Source organism: Falco rusticolus, chromosome 5 (genome assembly GCF_015220075.1).
Source record: "Falco rusticolus isolate bFalRus1 chromosome 5, bFalRus1.pri, whole genome shotgun sequence".
NCBI lineage: Eukaryota > Metazoa > Chordata > Aves > Falconiformes > Falconidae > Falco > Falco rusticolus.
In genome coordinates, this window is record NC_051191.1 from 78011700 (window position 1) to 78033317 (window position 21618).

Here is a 21618-nt window from a genome sequence, read left to right on the forward strand (position 1 = left end):
GAGCCCTCCCTGGAAAACAAGTCTGTCTCAGCCAGGGATCCAAGAGACACTGGGTCTTCTTCCAGGCGTGCTGCTGATTCACTTGGCCATGCCTCACCTCTATGCTTGTTTATCTGGCTTTAGACTAGATGTGCTTTCCTGCAAACGTGAAAAGTTATTAATAGAAAGAACAACGTAAATACTAATTATTTATCCCAGTGAAATCCAAAAGCCAAGCTGGACACTTCCTCATTCAAGTCAAGAAGATGACCTTTCTACAATTTCAGCAAGCTGAAATCCATTACGCCACCTTTATAAAGTTTGCACAGGGTTACTGAGCTAAGGCTGTAACGGAGAATTACATCAGCCAGGCTGACCTCCTACGTGTCACCGACATTTTATCCTGTTACTTCTTCACAAAACCCAGTTAATCATATTTGACTAGACAGTGCCTGGGAAAATACCTTATTTTGAGAACATGTTCCAATGATTAATCATCCTCTTGGCTGAAACTGTGCAACTTCATTTAATTCAGCTGCTTTCCTTTTGCCAGCCTCTGGTTTTTATCATGCCTATTTTCCCTATATTAATAAGCTCTTTAATACTCAGTTCTGGTTGGTGGGTTTTTTTGGTTTTTGTTTTTGGTTTTTTTTGTGATTTATCTTTAAGATGAATGAGACAAAAATTCCTTTAGGAGGTCTCTGTGCCACTGTAGAACTTGTGCTCCTTTTCCACCTCCTCAGTATTTCACCAGTACTGGAATTTTCTGGTACCAGCACAGCACTAGCGTACACACATTTACTACTCCCTCAGGATTGCATTTTTTCTGCACAGCAACATGACTACATGCTAAATAACTTGCACTCTGTCCCTTCCCTGTCCTTCCCAGAGCCTGTGCACACTCCTGGCACTGAAGTCTTCAACTATACTAATAAATGGAGCCATCTCTCCTAGGGATCAGGCTGTGCAGTCTGATGCGCCCTCAATTTATGCAGCACCAATATGTGCCACCTGCAAATCTGAATCCACTGTAATTTTACAACTCCAGTCACCGATCCCTGCAGAGCCCCCTTACAAATATCTCCACCCGAAGTTGTTTTCCCCTTCCCTGCTCCATTTACCACTTCTGCTAGCCAGGATCCCCACCGTCATCCTGCTTTTCCTCAGTCCGTTTCTTTTCCGTGCTTGGCAAATGTTCTGGCTACCTTCCCGCACAGCTCTCACACACTAGTACGGTCCATCCCTGGGACTTCATGGGCTTCTGTGCCACAGTGCTTGTGCCTACTCTGGAGTGACACCAGAGGTCCCAGAGAACCTCACAGCTACTTCCAGCTGCAGCTACTCCCACCCACAACACACATTACCAAAACTGTTGTCAGGAGTTATCGTCTGCACGAAAAGAATATCCTAAGTGCAAAGAAGCAAACTGGTGTATTTTTTAACAGAAATATGCTTTTCTGAGACGAATATATTATGGACTTGTTATCTTTACAGAAGAACTCAAGCCATACAAGACCTTGTACTGGAAGTCAATACAACAGATCTTAAGTTATACACTTACAGACAGCTGGAACACTTTTATCATGAAACCCATCTAAGACCTCAGTCTAGGCTTAAAATCTTTGTGATAAACTGGATACTTTCTCCACTATGCCTATTTACTCCCCAAAACTTCCAGAATACAATCAATATTCTTAATTGATATTAATAAATATGAACACTGGGATATTTGGGCCCTCCCCCTCCAAGCCCCTCACTCAGGAGAGCATTAATCCTGTTCAGTTCCCAAGGCATTAGAGCTGTTTGATGAAAACTGTGTGAATTGAAAATCATCTTGTTTGCACAGCTTAGTACCTAAGCCTTTGAAAAATTCCTGGAAACAAATCTACAATCAAAATTGATACAGGCTGTCAGCTGGGCAGCATGGAAAGCATGGGGTAATAAGAACAGAGTTTACAAGAAGCACCATTTTGTTGGCATTCAGAAGCCATCCAAAAAAAAGCAGATTCTGGTTTTCTATTAAAAAGAAGTCTAATGGGACTACAGGTCTATCTAGTAGTAGCACCACTTTTCAGTTTTTTTCCCCCAGACCACAGTCACTAAAAAACAGTAAAGGGGAGGGGGTTGAACAGATACAGTGAACAAAATTCAAGATTTTTTCCACAATACAAGTTTAGCGAGGAAATACTCCTACTGTCTCCAGAGCCAACCGCAATACAGAGATTGCAATTTGATTTTTAGGATTTTACAGGTTTAGTTCAAAAGATCCAAAAAAAAAAAAATTAGCAAAAGAAAAAGTTTCTTTCAAAAACCGTCCATCTTCTACAAAAGTAGAATTATCCCCCAGTGTGTGCTCACCTCACAGTTTTAAAAGATCCCATCACACAGTGCATCTACCTATTGTGAAGCTAGTGGCTTTCAACATTTGAAGCATCTTGCTCACATTTATCCAAGTATTTCCTTTTACTAGTCCTCCCTGTAGCAAAAAGGTATAATTCCAAAATGGTATCTTAAACACTAACTAAATTAAATGTTTTTTCTAAATTCACTGACCAAAGGAACTAATGTCCTCCTCTCCCATGTTTCCGATCCACCTCCAAATACAGCCCTAGTTTGTTCTGTGCTTTTCGTGTGCATTATCTGCCAGTCACTTGTTTTACTTCCTCCCACTTTAACAATCTTTTCTCAGCACTGAGGTACCTTTAAGTGGTGTAACCCAGCTAAACATTAACAGCGCAAATTAGTATTACCAGCAGCATAGCATGTCGTCATTTTCTGGATAACACTTTACTCTTGGACACCTAATATTCTGCACCTCCACAGGCACTTATTTAAGCATCTAATCACATAGCTGGGATTTATGTGTGGCATCCTGTCTCCTCAGCCCAGCAACTAAACCTACAGCAGAAGGAAACCAGGTAGCTTTGGTACTGGTACCTATGTAGCTGCAACTGCACGAGCCTGGCAGAAGCCAGCAGCTCGAGCTGTTAGGCTTTCTTGTTCCATTCCAGCAGCTCCTCATGGTGCAGCACCGCTGCCACAGTGTGAAGCTGGAAGTAAGGAGTCGTTCCACAGTCTGCAGGTAGTCACAGACACCTACCATACCCCATCTAGACCCTCTCCAAGTAGAATTGTTGGTTCTCCAGGATTCAGGGCACCAGAAGAGCCTCTCCGTACAGATGTGATACTCAGATGCTTTCAGATCTGACTTGCATACAACTGACACAGCACACGGCACTTAGTTACAAAGGTAGACTGTGAAAGGTTCTTACCAGTATATATTTCTCTCTTAGGGGAATGAAAGATGTCTTAAAAAAATATTTAAAGAAAATATTTAAAGGGCAACAAAGTAGTGTTAAACGCTAAATACCAGCCATCAAGCAATGTCAGGACAAAAAATATATATATATATATATACACTTAACTGTAAATGCAATGTTAATGTAAGTTCTAGTTATATTCCCAAGCTGGGCAGAACATTAAACCCCTTCTTCTTTCTGGATCCTTTAAACACACACATTACAAGTAACTTTAAATGCTTCAAATAGCACCACCAGTGCTACTACAGCAAGACAGTTTATAGATGTGAAGGAGAGAGAATTTGTGACTACAGCAGCTTCTTATTAGAACCAACTGGTTACACAGCACGAACAAACTCTGGGGCATAAGCAGTCACCTTTAGCTCCTTCCACAACAGAAAATAATCTGTTTTTCCCCAACCTACGCAAAGACATCAGTTCTCACTCCCAGACCTCAGTTTTCCAATAACCTGAAAATAGTAGCTTCAATGGTTCTCAAAACCCAATATACTTCTGGACTTCTGCATCATCTCCATGACCAATGTCACCAAGGCTATCTCATTGATATAAATATATTTTGAACACATCAATCAAGCTGTACTAAGGTATTGGAATGCTTAGAAGAGTCCTAAAAGAGGCATTAAGAGAAAAATCCAGGTTCTCTGATGGAAGCAGACCTTCATTAGAAAGCAGATGATAAAGGGCATTAATTTTCTATGTTTCACTTTCACTGTCGCTCTGAAACACTCCAAATCCCAGTAGGCTTGCTTCTAACAATGTTAACTAAAAGAAAAAAAATACATGCAAACTCCCTTATAACTTTCAGAACATTATTTAATTTAAAGATGTAGCGATGCTAAGTTTTAAATCAGCCTCACAAATATCTCAAGCTACTTTAATACACTAATGATGGGGAAAAGAAGCATTATATTGATTTCTGCATCTAAAAAAAAAGAAATAATAATAAAAAAAGAAAATCAATAAGCTCCATGACCTCGATGTAATGCAGAGCACTCTTCCCTGGTCTGAACTTTTAATGGCATTTTTACCAGCAGGTGTCAGGTCTGAGATTATCAGATATTAGAAGGTAGATTCAGTCTGAGCCAAAGCTACCCAGTACCAGAAGAGGTTTTGTCCTATTCATCTTGGTCCTGGGGCTGCAGTGGAGGTAATTCATAAAAAAAGGAAACTAAGTGGAAAATAAGACTGCTGCCTGAAATCCAGCAGCAATACAGACCTGCATGAAAAATGCCGAAATCTCCGCAACGTCTCTGGCTTTAGCACCTTCTCCAGCTCATTGGAGCAAGGCTGGCTGCACAGAGACTGACCAGCCAAAAATCTGCCAAAACACGGTCCAAACTCTTCCTACAGCGTGGAGCTGCCATTACAACAGCGTTTGTTTCTTTGGGCAAAAGCTCCCCACCTCCAGACCACTGAGATGCAGGTCACTCCTTGCTTCCTTGCCTAGGTACTAGAACATATCAACAACATGATGCAATTTGGGAGGAAAAGACAGTACCCCAGGAGCTGCCAGGACTCTGGCATGGAAATAGGACATTTTCTCAGAACATGAAATCACCACAAATGGCATGGAGATCACCAATCTCCAAAGACTCTGGCCTCACGTGTATTTAACAAGCTGGAAGACGTGGCAATAATACAGACCTGTATACGAAGCAGTGTTCTTGTGTTTGGTAACAGGCTGCCAAGCATCACTGTAGATTATACACCCGATAAGACAGCGTGAACTGATCCGACCAAGTCACCCATGAAAATCCATCTGCTCACTCATCCGCTCAGCATTGACAGACCTGTCTTTATTAAATAGGAAGAAAATCAAAGAAGTCTGGTATTTTCTGGAGCATGTAGAGAAGCCCTATGGGAAGAGTGAATCCCCAGTCCTGTCACATAGAGAAGGTGCAGAAGGGACAACGATACAACAGATTACAACACATTATGGTTACTGTAATTTTCACTGGCTGTAACTGTAAAGGACAAGAAAGCCCTCCAAAGCAAAACTCCAATTCCTTTTTCCTAGATACCATTAATTATTCAGAAGTTGCACCTGATCCTCCTGGAATGCACTCCGAAGCCCACATAAAGGCAGCATAATGCCCAGTAGCTATGGCAACTCAACACCCACCTTAGCTATAAAGCTGAAACAAAGCCCACTGCAATAAAGCAACTGTAACCTGTTTTTGTGCAAGAGGCAAAGTTCATCTACGGACAAACCCATCTGTGTTCTAAAAATTTGCTTCAACATTAATTACTTCTAATTCTCTCCCCACAACCACTTTGTATAATCAAAAGCCAAACCAACGGAAAGAGCAGTAAATGATCTAAAAAGCTGACTGTAATTTCTAGTGTATCTGAATAAATCAGAACAGCAAGAAGATAGCTCAGACTCTACTGCCTTGCAGAGGTTCCTTCAAAGGTCCAAATGGGACAAGTTGTGTGCCCCAAAAACGTTGCTCATCTTTTCTGTGATGCAATCACCCAGGAGAGTATATTGATAGCTTTGCACTCCCTCTTCCATTTGTTGGCATAAGAAATGCTGGGTGACTACAACTTCTGCCACTCGCTCGTGACCTGCAGGTGAGAAACTTAGCAACGCAGATCATCCCAAAATGCAGTATTTACACCCTACCTCTGCCAACACCATGCTGACATTTAGCTTCAGCATTCAACTTGGAATATTTACTGCAAATGTTATGTATATTTGTAGGTAAGGACATGGGAGAGCATCTGTAGGTGGAATAAGAGCCTTGGAGAATGGCAGTGGATTACCCTCCCATCACCCAAGCTGCAGAATGGCTGAGGACACATGAAAGGTGCTAATACAACAGACACCATCCCTCCTCCAGCCCATACTAATCAGGAACAGGATTCACAGGTGGCTACAAGCAAACGTGCTTTTTAAATTGAAACGTAAACAAACACTTCACTCTGTTTTGTCACACAATGGGAGAGCCATTCAAATCAAAATCATCCAGACTATGTTGCAAGAATAGTTGCAATATTTCCTATCCTGAAGAAGACACGTTAATTTAAATAAGCAGCTGAACTTGTTGTAAAATGTCTTCCCTCTTCCTGTCCTCTTTCTTGCATCTCTTGCATGTATTTAGAACATCACAACAGTAATCACCCCACGTGAATGTAGGATTGCCAGACAGATGTCACCTTAGAGCAAACTGGCTATGTGCATAAAGGGCTGTAGGGTTACTGACGTAATAATGCATATAATGGGGAAAAAAATACAACATCTAGCTTAAGAAAACGGGATTTACACAACCGGGTTCCTTCCTACTTGCACCCATCTTTCAAATGTGTCAGCTAGCCTCAAACCTGACAGAGGTCTCACAGACTGTATCACCGTGACAATTGGCAATCAGACGCCTCCTCGTTCCTACGCTGCTGAGAAAGGAAAGGGAAGCTCTGTCTTTTTCTCAGACACCATATGCCATGAACCACCCACAGCACCAGCTATCTTTTTGGTCTTTTTGGTCGCTACCAAGGCAAAAGGACTACACAGGTTAAGAGGCATGGGTTGTTGCTGGAGGGACACTGGGGATCAAGCATGGAGATGAGCTGTACTTTGGAAGGGCCCAGGGAATACTGCAGGAACAGAATCACAGCAGTAAGAGAAGCAAGATTAGTCAAAGGGGATTTTTACAGAGATCAGATGTATCCATAGGCCTAGCTATATTATTCTGCAATTCAATTTATTTTGCCCTCTATATTTAATGGGAATGAAATTCTTGCCCATTGAAATTAATAGCAAAATTCTCAGCAACTTCAGAGGAGCTGGCATTTTACCTGAAGATTTTCCAAGTATTTGTAACTTATACACACATAACTCGAAGTAAATTTGACATTGGTGTATCTACAATAGTCTAGATTGAAATGTTTATAAAACAGGCAAACCACTGTAACAGGCAAACTGGATCAGATTCCAAAGAGGAATAATTACATATGAAGATTCACCACACAGGATCTTTTCTTTTGTACCAGAGTAATCTGATGGATTTGTAGACTTACTTGCAGTCCTATCACTAAAAACCACAGGCCTTGTAAGGTTTATTAGTCTTCATGTAAGAAATATAAAAAGCAACAGTAATGATTTTAAATAAGGTAATGAACGCTAGGGAAGCTAAAAAGAAAGTATGTGATTGCATAAAACATTTTTATTTGGTACAAAAAATACAAAAGGCAGGAAAATACTGTATTATAAAAATTTAATTCATATTTTGTTGTCACTTAAAGACTTCACTTGCAATTATTAAACTGGAATGATGCGTTTGAGACAGACAGCCGTTACATGGAGAACCATTACCATGATTTGCATGATATGTACTATATTTTTATTCCTGACAATTGAAATTAATTAAGGAGATTAAAATGGGCAGTGATTTCACCATATTTGATAAGGTTCAGCATGGTTCCCAATCATTTAAGTTTAGCTTTTATCAGGCAAAGAGCTAGAATTATGCTTTCTTTTTTTCATAGTTAACTTGGGATTTTAAAGAAAGTAAGACGACTAGGCTTACTGCTCTCCCTTCTAAAAGTCAAATAGGACTTAAATCCTTAAGGAAATGAGATGATCATGAGCTAGATTGCTTGGGAGCTTTTTCTTGTGCTAACCAAGAGGTATTAGGGATAAAGCCTCATACACCTGTGAAGGAGAGCAAAGCAGGGCTTTCTTCCTTGAACAAAGCTCTGAGCAAGATAGGCTAAAATTCTGATCTTGCACCACTTCATTACACAACGCTCCTGTACCCTCCACGTTCTAATGCACAGTAATGCTGAAAGGCTCAGACTGGGGATAACAGGTAACTGTATCCACTGACCAGTTAACTCATCGCCTGTCCACTCAACAAGTGCAGTTGCAGTCTAAGCTTGAAAACAGCAAAGTCACCTAATGCATAGCCTTTATTCCCTCCCTTTGATTTTACTCTTGATACTCAGTTCTGCAAAGCTATTCCCACTACTCACATGGGTTTCAGTGCTGCTGTAATTCCTTACAATCTAATCTTTCTCCTGTCATATATTGATCTGGTTGCAGATGATGGCTTAATGACATAAACCTGCCCTAAAGTCAACATTTTAGTTTACCTTAGACTGAGAAATGCTCTGATTGTGAAGTCCAGTCCCTGGAATTCAAGGTTAATTATGCTGCTCATCATCCCAACAGATGTGTGTCAGAAGACACAGAGGCAACGCTGCAAACATCCTCAGCTTCCATCCTTTGGCATCCTCTCCTTCCACCCAACTGTACTTTTCAGGGAAGAACAGACTTTGGTCTATGATTAGGTTTGAACTGAACATTAAACTCCAAAAAGAGAAACCCCATATATCTCTAATGAGAGAAAAAGCACACAGGGCATCAGTTGGCAGCTAGAAACAGCAGCTTCCCGTCTCTTCAAAGACGGAAAACACGCTCCTGTAACCTTTGCAATCTGTAGCAAAAAAATGCTGGTTTCCCCCCTCATTTGAGGGCACACACCAAACACTAAGGGTTTTTTTTAGATCCTGCACTGCCTTCTGTTTTCTCACTTTCTTCATTATTACGTGTTTATATCTCAGTATTAAAGAAGCCACATTAAAATTAATTATAGCTCTTGCAAAAGTAATTCTTAAGCACAAGGAACTCCTCCCTAACATAATGTTTTCTTTTCAATGAGCACAAGACATTCCTTCTGGATCAGCAAGTCACAGTCATAGAAAACAAAGACTTAACAAGCCTACACATCTAACTGTTTCCAGTACCTGCATATTGTACACAAAAAAGGAGAATCTGAAGTGATAAGAAGAACAAGTAAATTATAAGACTGAGAAAAACTAATGAGACCCATGGAGCTAAAAGTTGACTTCAATCAACCACGACTGAAATTACTTATGTGAAAAGAATCCAAAGAGCCTAGTTCTGCCTTTGCAACTCCAGCAATAGCAGAAGAGGTATAGAAGATTAAAAATACAAAAAGTGCAAGTCGTTCATCTTACTGGAAGCACCTAAATGCTTGATGATGCTCATCAAACAAATGAGGGGAAAGCAACAACACGTAAATCGTAAGACACACAGGGTTCGGAAACTGTTTTCCCCCAGCATAGCTCCGGCACCAAGAAAGCCATTGTAACTGTGGCTAAGCAAGACAACGCTGGGAGTTAAAATATGCTGATCAGTATCAGCAAGGCAAGAAATCACAGTATTCAAGATACTGGCAAAGTAATCCTAGCTGCTGACACCTGTACTCTGCGAATCGCATCAGCTTTCATTCCCCACTTCAAACCTTCCATAAATCTGCTAAATCAGCTTACAAAAATGGGAAGGATAGATACAAGTGACTATTTAAGCATTATCAAACATGGTCCCAGACCACACAGTAACCAATATTTTCAGACGTAATGGGTTGCTCGCTGTTAACCTTATTCCTGTAATATTCTCCAGTCTTTCTGAAGTCCTCCCTAGAAAAGCAGAAGTGCCACAAGCAACATGTAGCGTGCCTCCTGCAGAACACCCAGCAAAACAAGGGAAGACGTGCTACATCAGTAATGAAGGAGAATGAAGGAGGCAAAGGCACGGCAGAAATAAGCTTACAGGATGTTAATAAATCATCTTATTTCAAACCATCTCTGTTGAATGTGGAAATGCATAAACTGGATTACTGACCAGAAAATGGGGGGGGGGGGGGGGGGGGGGGAACCAAACTTGGTGAATAGATTAGACATTGAAATTCTAATTACTAGTGTTATTAGAGACTTGATTACAATATTCCAGAGCTTCCCTTCAATTGCATATGAATTTTGACACCAAAACCAGACATTGTCATACCTCTACTAAGCAAGTTGCAATGGACTATAACCCACAGATCAAACATACCAAGTGCTCTGCTGAACTAGTAGCCTGATAAGGCTTTCAGGGAGCTCCAAGCAGACACTTTTTCCAGGGTGTAAAGCCCAGCCCAGCAGTGCTCTTCTGCCCCTCAATCCCCCAGTGACTCTGATATGCTGCATTTGTGATACTGAATTATTTATTACAATTCTATCAGACAGGGCAATCAGCTCTGGGCTTCTTTTCTTCCCACTGAAGTTTCTCTCTGCTGCAGAGAGTAGAGCACCCTCTCAGCCACATGACTCAGGGCTACCATGTTGCAGCACAATTCATATTAGATTCTATTCTGATCTGGGCTTTCTTGTCACCTTACTTGGCTGCTTAAGAAGAGTTCTTCAGAGACTGGAAGCAATTAATTAAAAATGCCTCTGCAGCCCACACCCTGTTCCTGAGTCCGGAGTTTACTGACTGTGATACTGCAAGGATATTTCAGCTGCATCCTCGCTTTGCCTCAGACACAAATTTACTCTGGAAACAGGACAGAATATGAAAGCATGTCCACTTTGAATGCTCGCTAGCCTGCCAGGTATGTTATAAGCATATTCAAGTCCCAGCCAGCCAGACCCAGTTCTGTGTGGGAAAGTGATGTTCTTGTAAAACCTGCGGCAGTATTCTTCTCTTCACTTTCGCCAAAAGATCCACTTTTGCATCACATGTAGGAAATGAAGAAGGTCTTGCAAAAAATGCACCATGAGCAGAGGCTGTCCGGTAGCAGCTCCTTTATGTTCACGTATTTAGACAACCAAACACTAGCAAAATAGTGTAAGAAAGTACAGGAATTTCTGAGAAGGTTAAGTATATAAGAAAAGCCAAATCTTTGCATTTAAGATGTTGAGCTCTTTACAGAAAATTGTATCAATTTGATAATGCCAGTGTTCCTTTTTAATTTCAAAATGAGAACCATGTGCTGATGCTGTCCTCTTCTGCAAGAGCCACTGCTCCTACTCACTGCAACTCCTCCGTGAACTTAGTGTAACAGAATAGTTGAGGCAGAACAGCTGTCTCTGGACTGACTTGCATATGTTGCAATCATTTTTTGATCCCACATACTATCCATGTTCAAGGAAAGAATTTATGTGGCAAAAAATATACATTTTTTGACCATTTGTTTCTCTGTTGCATTCAAACAGTGATACAGAACTGTCACAAAGTACACCAAACAGCTCTTCTGGAGACATCCTGTTTGCTTACAATGTTCGGAAAAAAAAAAAAAAGGCAAAAAAAAAAAGCAGCACTGTTCTGAAAAGTGCAACAGAGACAGCAACATAAGATTTTTAAAACATGCATTTCTGCTATATGCTGAGTTCAGGCTGTCAAATCTTGCAGCCAGATGGTGACAGTGAATTAGAGATTCAGCTATGAAAATCCTGTGTTTTTCAGTGGGAGTCATATGCCTGAAGTCACTTAGCTTTGGAAGCTAACTGGTCTCCTACCACAGCCAATATTTGTTGTGTCACAGGTCCAGATGCACACCATGGTACTGATGTTGTGGCTCCTGTTCAGTTCTGCTTCTGAAGCTGCAGCCACAACATCAGTAGCTTAAGCTTTTTGAAGATTTAACAGCCTAAATGACTACTCCATGCATTTGGCAGCAACTCTACTCCTCCACATTTATAGGATGCTGAAGAAAACAGGACCTAATCCAAAATCCAGGCAAGCTCAGAACATATATCAACAGTGTCTTAAATTTATCTTTCTTATTGCTTTGCCCTATAAAAGCAGCACCCTTTCCAGGTGACAAAGCATGATGCAAGGCTGAAGGGGTCAATACAAAATAGCTCTGCTGGTCTGAGGTTTTACCTTAGTTTCCCTACTCAGCAGTTGTCTCTTAACACCATGCTAGCATCTTCCATAGTCCTGTGAGAAAGTAAAGCTTCTTTCTCCAGAAAGATCAGAAGCTTGCAGCTGTAACAAAGCTTAATCCTTTAAAAATGCCTTTTGCACTGGAAAAAGCCAGAGATATTAAGTCTTTATCTAATACGATTTAAAAATCAGAATCCCAATCCAGCCACTTTAACCTTTTAAAGCTGTAGATTTTGATTTTGGCAATATACAGGACGCTTTGTAAGGGAGGATCACAGCTTACATTTTCCAGCAGGTCACATCAGCTGGTATGTGAAGCAGCAGCAAAGGGATTTTTTGAGTCTTAACAGTGCATACAGAGTGACATGTCAAAGGGATTTCCCCTTAAAAAAGCCCTGAACCTTAAGAGCTAAGCTCCACGGTGCCCTGCCTGCACAGATCCTGGCAGATGAGGTGTGTGGTTTGCTTAAAGACTTCGAGAGAAAAAGTTATCTTCAAAACCTGGCAAGAAAAACTGCAAGAGTATTATTGTGACATGCCAAGGAAATATGGAGTTGAATGCATTTCTCTGGGATCCTAGAGTCCGTGTAATGGATGTAGTCCAGAATTTGATATGGCAGTTCTGCCCTGGCACAGACCATATTAAGAGCTTAATTGCTGTTTCACCCATACACGCGCCGTTTAGAAATTGGTGGGATGGAAAAGAGAAGCAAACAGAAAGTCACTTAGACCAGGGGGTCTACGAAGTACACCATTTAAAAGGCCTTTTGAAATAAAATTTATGACAGTAGTGATGTTTAGCATCACCACCTACTGATACACCAAATTGTAAGATTTATTACTTCAAGCTGTTGTGACTAAGCTGCAGCCAAAGCCCTTCTCATCCAACCTTAAAACTGAACAGAACCTCTAATCTTGATCCTATCAGATTTTTTCTGCTTATCCTCTATTACACTTCAACTTAAAATCAAATGTTATTTCTGACATTTTTCAGCTCCAGTAAGCACAGAAAAAACCCCATAAGCAGGAAGGCCTTTCAACCACACATGACAGCCATCAAACCCTGAAAATAGTTTGATAAATTGACACTTGTTTATTGCTGACATGAATCATCACACCATGGCATGCAAATGATGTGAACACGCTGCATGAGCTCATCATCCTAGAACACAATCACCACTGTTGTCAGTATACAGGCAAACAACCCCTCCCCTCTCAATCCGTTTTTGTTGTTGTTGTCATCAGTTCTACAGAAGAATGCTGTGCAGATTATTTACATGAATATAAACTAATGCTCTGAGATGTCATAGGACAACTATTTACCTCACATGTCTCTGCCCGTGTTCTTCAGTCCAAACCTACAATTGCCAGGCAAATGCAGGGCACATATATAGGGTCTATGGAAGAACTACAATGAACTTGCTTCACTGTATACCCAAGCTACAACACCACCCACTTCTGTGGTTACCTAATAGTCAACTTCTGCGTGGCACGTGGAGAAGTCATCACCAGACCATTCAGCACAGGCTGGGCACAAGGCAGGAGCCAACAGTGCAGCACCAGTTCTAGCTCTTCATGGTCCCAAACAACTCTGAACCTCTCTCCTTTATCCATCTTTTCAGCCTACCTTTGGGGATGTAAATGAAAGCACACGGTTTGGTGGGTGGCAGGGATGCCTGAAGTAATGTTTGGCTTCTATAATTACCAGTCACTTGCTTCTTCCCCTTTTAATGATACAACTTTGGTATTTTGACACCATCTCTCAAGAAAGAATGGCCAAAACAACAAAGTAAAATAAAAACCTGTCTAGTCACAATTCAAAGAGTAGGGGTAGCTGTTTGGTGTCTCACTGCGCAGGACAGGCTCAAAAATTAGAAGAGGAGCTGGAACTGCAAAGCAGTCAGCTAAAAATTGAACAGGAACGCTGCACAGGTACCAAAGAACCACCAAACTATGGAGTTTCAAATGTAAAGTACTTCAAAGTCACAGGAAAGGTTCATTTCTCAGAGGCTGAGCAAAATGCAAACACTCAAGGAGGAATTACACAGTGTGTGCTACAAGGCACACTTCTCATCTTCACTGTTACGCAAGCAATTCACTAATGCTGACTTTGCAGTAACTACCACTTACAAAACCCCCTCACAAATAAAGATTATTTATGATGCTTTTAGGAGGCTTAAATAAAGCTCTGAGAGCAAATGCAATGGTTTATCTCACTGTCTCCTCTCCATAAGGAGTTCAAACACTTTAAACTGATTAATAAGTTAAACAGAGATTGATCAGGGGCACGTGAATGAATTTAAGTGACCAGCCTTCCTCTGAGGTTCAACCTTCCCTGTTGGGAAGGACAACAGAGTAAACAACCCATGCTTTTATTAGGCTAAACAAAGCCACAATATTGTTTGATGTGAAACAGGAATACATTTATAGTCATTTAAACAACAATTAGGATGAAAGTTGCCTCCAAAAGTCTTACAGCTCCAAGTATGCTGGCCAAAGACTACTAAACCACTGATCTGACAAAGAAAGAACAATATTTTGCCATCATCCTCTTAGTGGTTATCATGATGAAAGCTGGAGGGGTGGTGGGAAGAAAAAAGATCATTCCGGCCATTTTCTTATATCCAATAAAAGCATGGAAAAAATCTTCTGGAATCCTTTTCTCAAGGGAGTTGACAACTATGGTTCTTTGTTTCACCATATTTAAACCCAGAGAACTCTGGTGTACCTGATTAAACACACTCTCACATACACCACGTGCAAATATCTGTGATTCAACAACAGTGTAAATTATTTACGTATATCAGGAAGTTAATCCCAGTCTTTTTTTCCTCCATTTATCTTCCTGCTTTTGATCCTCTGCAGTCATCTTAATTCCCATGAAAACTATAACTTCCTCCTGCTTCTGTTTCCCCTGCCTAAGATGAAAACTGCCATGAAATGCTGAGAAGTTTCTCAAATCTCTAATGGGAAAATACCCATGCAGCAGCACCAGGCTACCCGATTGTGTTTTCAAGAAATAGCACTTCTGTAGGAGGACATATTGTCTTAGATGTAGAATACAGTCATTTCTTCACTCTTTCTTGCTACCGTATCCCAGCTCCAGGAGGAAGGATGCATTCTGCTACTGAGTACTCAACAGGTGTCCATTCCTGACACTCCAGTATCTCAGGAAGAGTTCTTCTAGAAGTACTGGAGTAACCATATTACTCGTCCTTTTTTCCTCCCTTTCTACAGATTTAAACTTTCAGTTTATAAAAGCATCATCATTGAAAAGCAAACCAAAAATCAGCATGAATGTCCTTCCCTTTCCCCCTGAGTGCAGGCTGATCAGCATAAAAGCTTCTCAAAAAAGCACTGAAAATCTCTGATCTCCTCAACTCTGTGATACTGAAGCTCACTTACACTGCTGCTGATGTTCACAGCGTTAACCACGGTACTTCTTTGCAGGCCAATTTTGCGTAACTTCTTGTGGTGGACAAAGCTAGAGATTCCTTATCCTTGGTTTATAGTTCTTCAGATGTGTCAGGTACTCCAGAACACCAAATCCCATGTTAACTTAAATTTCCCAGGTTAAAATATATCATTACTCACCTTTTTCCCCTCTGTACTATCACCGCTGACATAGGACAGTTTTCGACGGACATAGAAAAGCATATCATCTTGCCGGGGGGCCCATTTCTCCATAAAATACGTTGAAAACATCCAAGTCCAGAACACAATACGGTCATCTTTGAAACACCCTAAGCAGCATAAAAGAAAGGTGAAAAGAAAGGAGAAATAAGTGTTGTGGAATTAGCATGTCACATTTGATTGTGTTTAACATGACACTCAAAAGTCTTCGCTACACATGGTGGGGTCAAAGCCCATCTGTAGCAGAAATACTCTTGCACAGCTCAGAGTAAGTTTTTCTACAGTGTAGAGCATAGCTGCCATTCAGCACAAACCCACAGACTGTCTTTGGCCACCATCAACTGAAACCACCTTCTGACAACTGATCTGCCCCTGTACACAACAAAGATCAGGGCCCATGAGTGTACCCTTGCTATGCCTGTGCCATGAGGAAGGACAGAACCAGTGCACTGAGCAAAAAAACATCAAAGAAGCACTCAAGGAGTGATTTCAAAGGCATGTAGTGCCAATATATGCTCCAGTTAATGATCTGAAGCCATCAGGTGCCAACAGTTTTATTATATGTTCTCAGGGAGTATAGCCAGTCCTTCAGAAACTAGCAGCTGATACCTTCCTTAAATTGATACACAGGACGAAGAACGTACCCATGCAGGGGCAACCGTAATTCACCCTCTCTCTGACAAGGAACAAACCCCACCTCTTCCTCCAGGAAACAAGGAGTTTTGAAGTCCTGAATCCCAATTAAACAACAAAAGCAGGGGGAGAAGTGGAAAAATGGGAAGGGGAAGATGCAACAAAGTCCTGTTCAAGGAGGTATTACACCAGCAATCATGGCAGTCGGCCTCCCACAAAGAAAAGGAGGCACAGTAGCGGTAACATCACATTTTGTGAAACTCTTCAAGCACTTAGCTCAAATTACTTAGCTGTAATAAAACAGCAAAAGGTGCTGAATCCCTTCTGTACCGTAATGCTTGCACACTGTTACAGACCAATATACAGACAACGAGAGAAACCACTCCTGTGCCAGGTGACAAGAGAGCTGAATTTCTCCACCGCTCTCTCAGTCCTCCTGGAGGCTCCTTGATGGAGCAATTGCATCCCCTCCCCGAAGCCCCACTGAGAGATAATTGTGGCTGTTAGCCAGAGCATAGCTGTTTTAAAACTCGTGAAGACAGAAACACTAAAAAAGGATATTACATTGCTGAGAAACAGCAAAAACCTGAAATGGATGATGGATGGTAGTGTTAGGTACAAGACGGCGAGACAAGTGTGGGGGGGTGTATGTACACACATGCAGCTGACAACCCACCCTCCAGAACATCTATCCTTTACAGTGGCTCATCTCCCTAAAAGCTATACATTGGCTGCCAAATTGGTACACACATTGCTCCCCAGCTCTCAGCTACCATTCAGCTTAGTGTATTTCCCTCCCAGCAGCACATTCCATGTATGAAATAGTTCTGCAGAGAAAAGAATCTTGCATGAGACAGAAATGACACCTATTTACAGCAATACCTGGATTAAGCTTTAGAAGATTTTCCAGTCAATTGCAAAGAAAGCTGACACATACCATAACAATGAACACGATTTTTCTCAGATACTGGTGGCTAACTGCAGGCTTCATAAAGCAATCAGTCAATCTTTTAATCCACAAGTGTAGCTCAGCACATTTTCCTACTTCATTTTGTGTGCAATATTTACCAGACAAATCTTTTTTCCAATCTTTAATTACTATGGTGGGCAGGAGATTAGGCTTCCAAATTCTTCAGCAGACAAATGGGTGATTCAAATCAAAATCTTACAGCTCTCCAACTAAATCCAAAAGTAATATTGAAAATAAAATTAAATCCCACTGATGGACCGTGCACAGAATACATTGATCAACATGAGGTAGGATAGTATTTGAAAAATGTATATAGTTGACTATGTAAAAAAAAAATAATTAAAAAATGAAAAGGCTGAGAGAGAACAGGAAAGTGCAAGGTTAGGGGGATCCCAGTGCAGGTTAATTCCAGGCCACACTGCAATTGCTTTATTTACATGACTGCAGTGAAGGAAATTCAATTACTTAAGGTGGCATAGAACGTAATGTGGAATCATGAATAAAATATGTGATGCACTTAAGTACTATCCAGTTTTTCCAGCAAAGAAAGGGAATCTAGCACTGGAGAGATCAGACACGGGGTGATGGCCATCTGCACCATGTGAACCCCTCCCTTGGGCACAGGTGAACAGGCCTGCATGGCAAACAGCTATATCTGTGAGCCTACCACATAACAGTGGATTCAAAGGTGTTCAGACTTCCAAAACCAGGCTGAGAATGGACAGGATTATCATCAGTCAGTATATTCACAGACAAACACCAAGAAGAGAAAAAGGACTATTCAGGTTTAAGGATATACTGCTGATACAAGGACAAATGGCTTTATACTACCCATCAACACATATGTAGGCTGGAAATTCACAGCCAATTCCTAAGTATTCAAGCCATGAAGTTCAGGAGCAGCACCCTCAGTTGAAACAGTAAAGGCAAAAATCCCTAAGGCTGTAAAGACAGAGCTCAACTTGGTTAAGAAGGTTCAATGTCGTACCAGTGACAGCCAAGGACACCATGACCCAGTCCTGCCTCTATATTTAGCAGAGTAGAAAACAGGGCATACATTCATTGTGATTCATTAATGGTCTCGAAGAAACTTATTAAATCTCATGGGTTTTGAGTACCTGAAATCCCAGCCTTAATTAAATGGCGAGGGGAGGAGGAAAAGGGGAAAGAGCATTGCCCTGAGTTCATCTGGAGTTCTAGGAAAATCAAAGGAAAAACACTCTGTAAGAACCATCTCTGAAAAAGTTCTAGTGTTCAGAAGTACACTGCTATGGTTTTGCTTCATAAATGAGTAAACAAAATAACACTTACCAAGCCACTTCAAAATTTATAGAAGAATCTTTATCAGGGGAAAATATTTTTTCCTTATAAAGCAAAAATCAAGTTATCTAAACTCAGCATTGTAAATGAGGGTTAAATTCTGGTAGTACCTGCAAATATCTTGAGAAGCTGTCATATGAATTGCTTACATCATCAGATGTAATATGCAATAAAGCACGGGAATTAATGTGCGCTTCTGAACTATTTATGAGCAGTTATTATGAGCATTAATACATGCAGCAGAACAGCAGAACGGGGTAAGGTAACAGGATTTTGTATGTACTTTTACCCTTGCTGGGGAATGCAGGGCAAACTGGTTTAATGTATTCAACATTAGTCTAAACCAAAAACCAGGGGACAGAAGTGCTGCAGTAATGAAGTTACTTCAGCACTGCAGCATAATTGGGCAGGGGGGAGGGGAACCAACCTAAAACCCCTTATACCACTATTGGACAGCCATCAATTCAAAACCTTACCTGCAACAGATTAGATGTAAAATCATCCTCCAAGCTTCAGGGATACTTGCAGACACTGCTGTAATTAAAACCAGCCTGAGGATGTTCTAACTGTTCTGCCTGCAGTGGCTATAGGACTTCTCTTGAAGCCAAAAAGAGCCAAATCACTGCAACACAGCTGCCTCTATTAAATTTTAGCAGAATCACGAAGGATGGGGAACAGCACACAAGAAGAATTAGCCTTTAAAATCTACTCTTAAATAGCATTAACTTGGAAAGGAGACGATAAAATTTGTAATCGTAATCCAGACTTCTTAAAACTTGAGGCAGGGGGTGGGAGGTAGACTTCTATTCCTATTTCAAGCCAGAAACTATCAGATCCAGTATGTCCACTCAAGCTTGCCTTCAAATATTAGACCCCTGAAAGCATGGCGTACCCTTACAGTTATTTTGATGGTTTACAGCATCTCACTGGAAGCCTTCCAGCTTTGCCAAGGAAAAACTTGGAAACTGCTTTTAAAACTGTTTTGGGTGATGATTTTGAAACTGTCAGGCTAACAGCCAGTCAATAGAAAGAAGAAAGCCCAAAGCTTTACTTTCCCAGCCTTTACCACAGCACTCTGTCACAGTGCCTCAGCTGCACTCCAGGCAGTAGGGTCCACAGAGCAGTTGTGTCCCCATGACATGCCACCCACCAAAGAAGGGCTCACATTCAGCTCCCAGTTGGATAGCTGATGACCTTAACCCTCTGCTATTATACTTGATACTGCTTCTATCCACCTGGCAAGGACTGAAATCAAAAACAGACACAGATTTTTCATAGCCCAGACAATCGTGAGTTGGCAGCAGTTTTCTATCACGTTGGTTCATCACCATTTGTACAACGCTCAGAAGAGGTGCATGCACACTTATACCCTACTGTTAAGTTGGAAGGCCCTTAATAAAACACCTGGCACTTAAAAGCTCTTGAAGTTTTGACTTTGGTATTTGGGGAGGACCTTTTAAACTGCTAACAGTTTTATTTTTGCCAGAGGAGTATTTGAGCCTTCTGCAACACCAGAATTAGATAATATTTGCAAAGGAATCAAATCCCATCTATAGTAGAGAGCATGTAGCAAGACAGCTTCCTGAAAACACTCCTCCCCTAGCAAATTCTGCTTCTAAATGAATGAAACAGATTTAAGAGTTCAGACTATAAATCTTAATACACCAGAAGTTGATTATATAATTATGAGACCTTTGTCATGAATAAATCCTAATTACAACAATTTACTGTAATGATTCATTTACATGGATTTTATCCTCATTAGAAGCAAGATTTATGCCAGCTGCAATGTAATAAATGTCTTTCTTTTTACCTATTAAATTTTTATATTGAGCATTCATTTCAGGGAATTGACTCCAGAGCCACATAAGCAGTTACGATTTTTTTTTTTAAATTAATGCTTTCCAAAAAGATCACTGGATAAAGAGAAGTGTCAGCATATTATTTTGCTTCGAAGGAATAGAAGAAAAGATTTTCCATTTGGTGGATAATAATTTTTTCAGCATGTACCACTCAGAGTTCAGAGGAACAGTAACTTCAGCTAGACAGGGTTTCTTCCTATGCGTTCATTCCTCTAGCCTGCCATAGCTACTCTTTAACTGTGAACCATCACAAAACTCATTTCATCCAATTCTGCCACAGTGCTATCAGCTGTAAAATGAGCATCCTTAGATGTTTAGGGGTTAATTAGATGCTTATGAAGACCTTTATAGCCCCAGCACGGAAAGCAAACTAGAGTTCTAAGAGTTTCACACCATATTTAATTTTTGATTTGAGTTTAGCCAAGTATTTTGCAAGGACAATATGAGAAGTGCTTCACACATTAAAGCTACCTTTGATACTATAAAATTATAATTATGACTGCATTAAATCAGAATGCATGTTCCCTACCCAGTGGTAGTTGCCAGCTAGACAGATCATTAGAAGTCTAAAGCTCTGTCTTCTTCCCATGCCTGCATAAAAGGACACACCATTTAATCCCTTCACTTTGACTTCATAAAAACACAGGACTTCACCAAACTTTCAGAAGTTCACTGGCAATGAACACTTGAGAGCAGGCAACACAGAGGGAATTATTACCAAACCAGAGGTCCCCAGAGCACATCCCTTGCAGCATGCTCCTCTCTCATAAATACTTGGGCTGGGAAAGGAGCACCACTGCTGATGCCAGCTGTAATGACATAGCACAGTGAGAAGTGTGCTTTTGCAAGTATGCAAGTCCTAAATCTGTCAGAAAAGACAACATATACTTTCAACATAAGTTTTTCTGGCAGAACTATAGCTAGAAAAAGAAGGCATCACGGTAACAGCAAAGACAGGGACAAGAAAGTTGTCACAGATTAATCATCCTACTCTTCCACAGACTCAACCCTCCTCTTCTCCTCACTCCAAAATGGAGGTAACCATTCTCCTACCCCATCAACTGTTGCACGCATACAGCCATTAACATAATATAAAGAGGATAAGCAGAATATAATTAAAGATGAGAGAATAATTTCATAACAAATACAGCACACACTTCTTTACTAACATACAGTAATTTACAAGGAGGATGAATGGATGAAAGCTCATCTAAAGTTGAATGTAGAAAC

The 21618-nt window shown here is 40.8% G+C and overlaps 1 protein-coding gene across 5 annotated transcripts in view; it reads right to left on the reverse strand.

The window, feature by feature from the left end:
- The window catches only part of KIAA0930 (KIAA0930 ortholog), an 81754-nt gene that overhangs the window by 25296 nt on the left and 34840 nt on the right, over positions 1-21618 (reverse strand). For all 5 annotated transcript variants that reach the window (XM_037388941.1, XM_037388942.1, XM_037388940.1 and 2 more), the window contains exon 2: positions 15565-15713. In XM_037388941.1, the coding sequence (XP_037244838.1) occupies positions 15565-15713 (149 nt within the window). The remainder of the gene's footprint in view (positions 1-15564; positions 15714-21618) is intronic.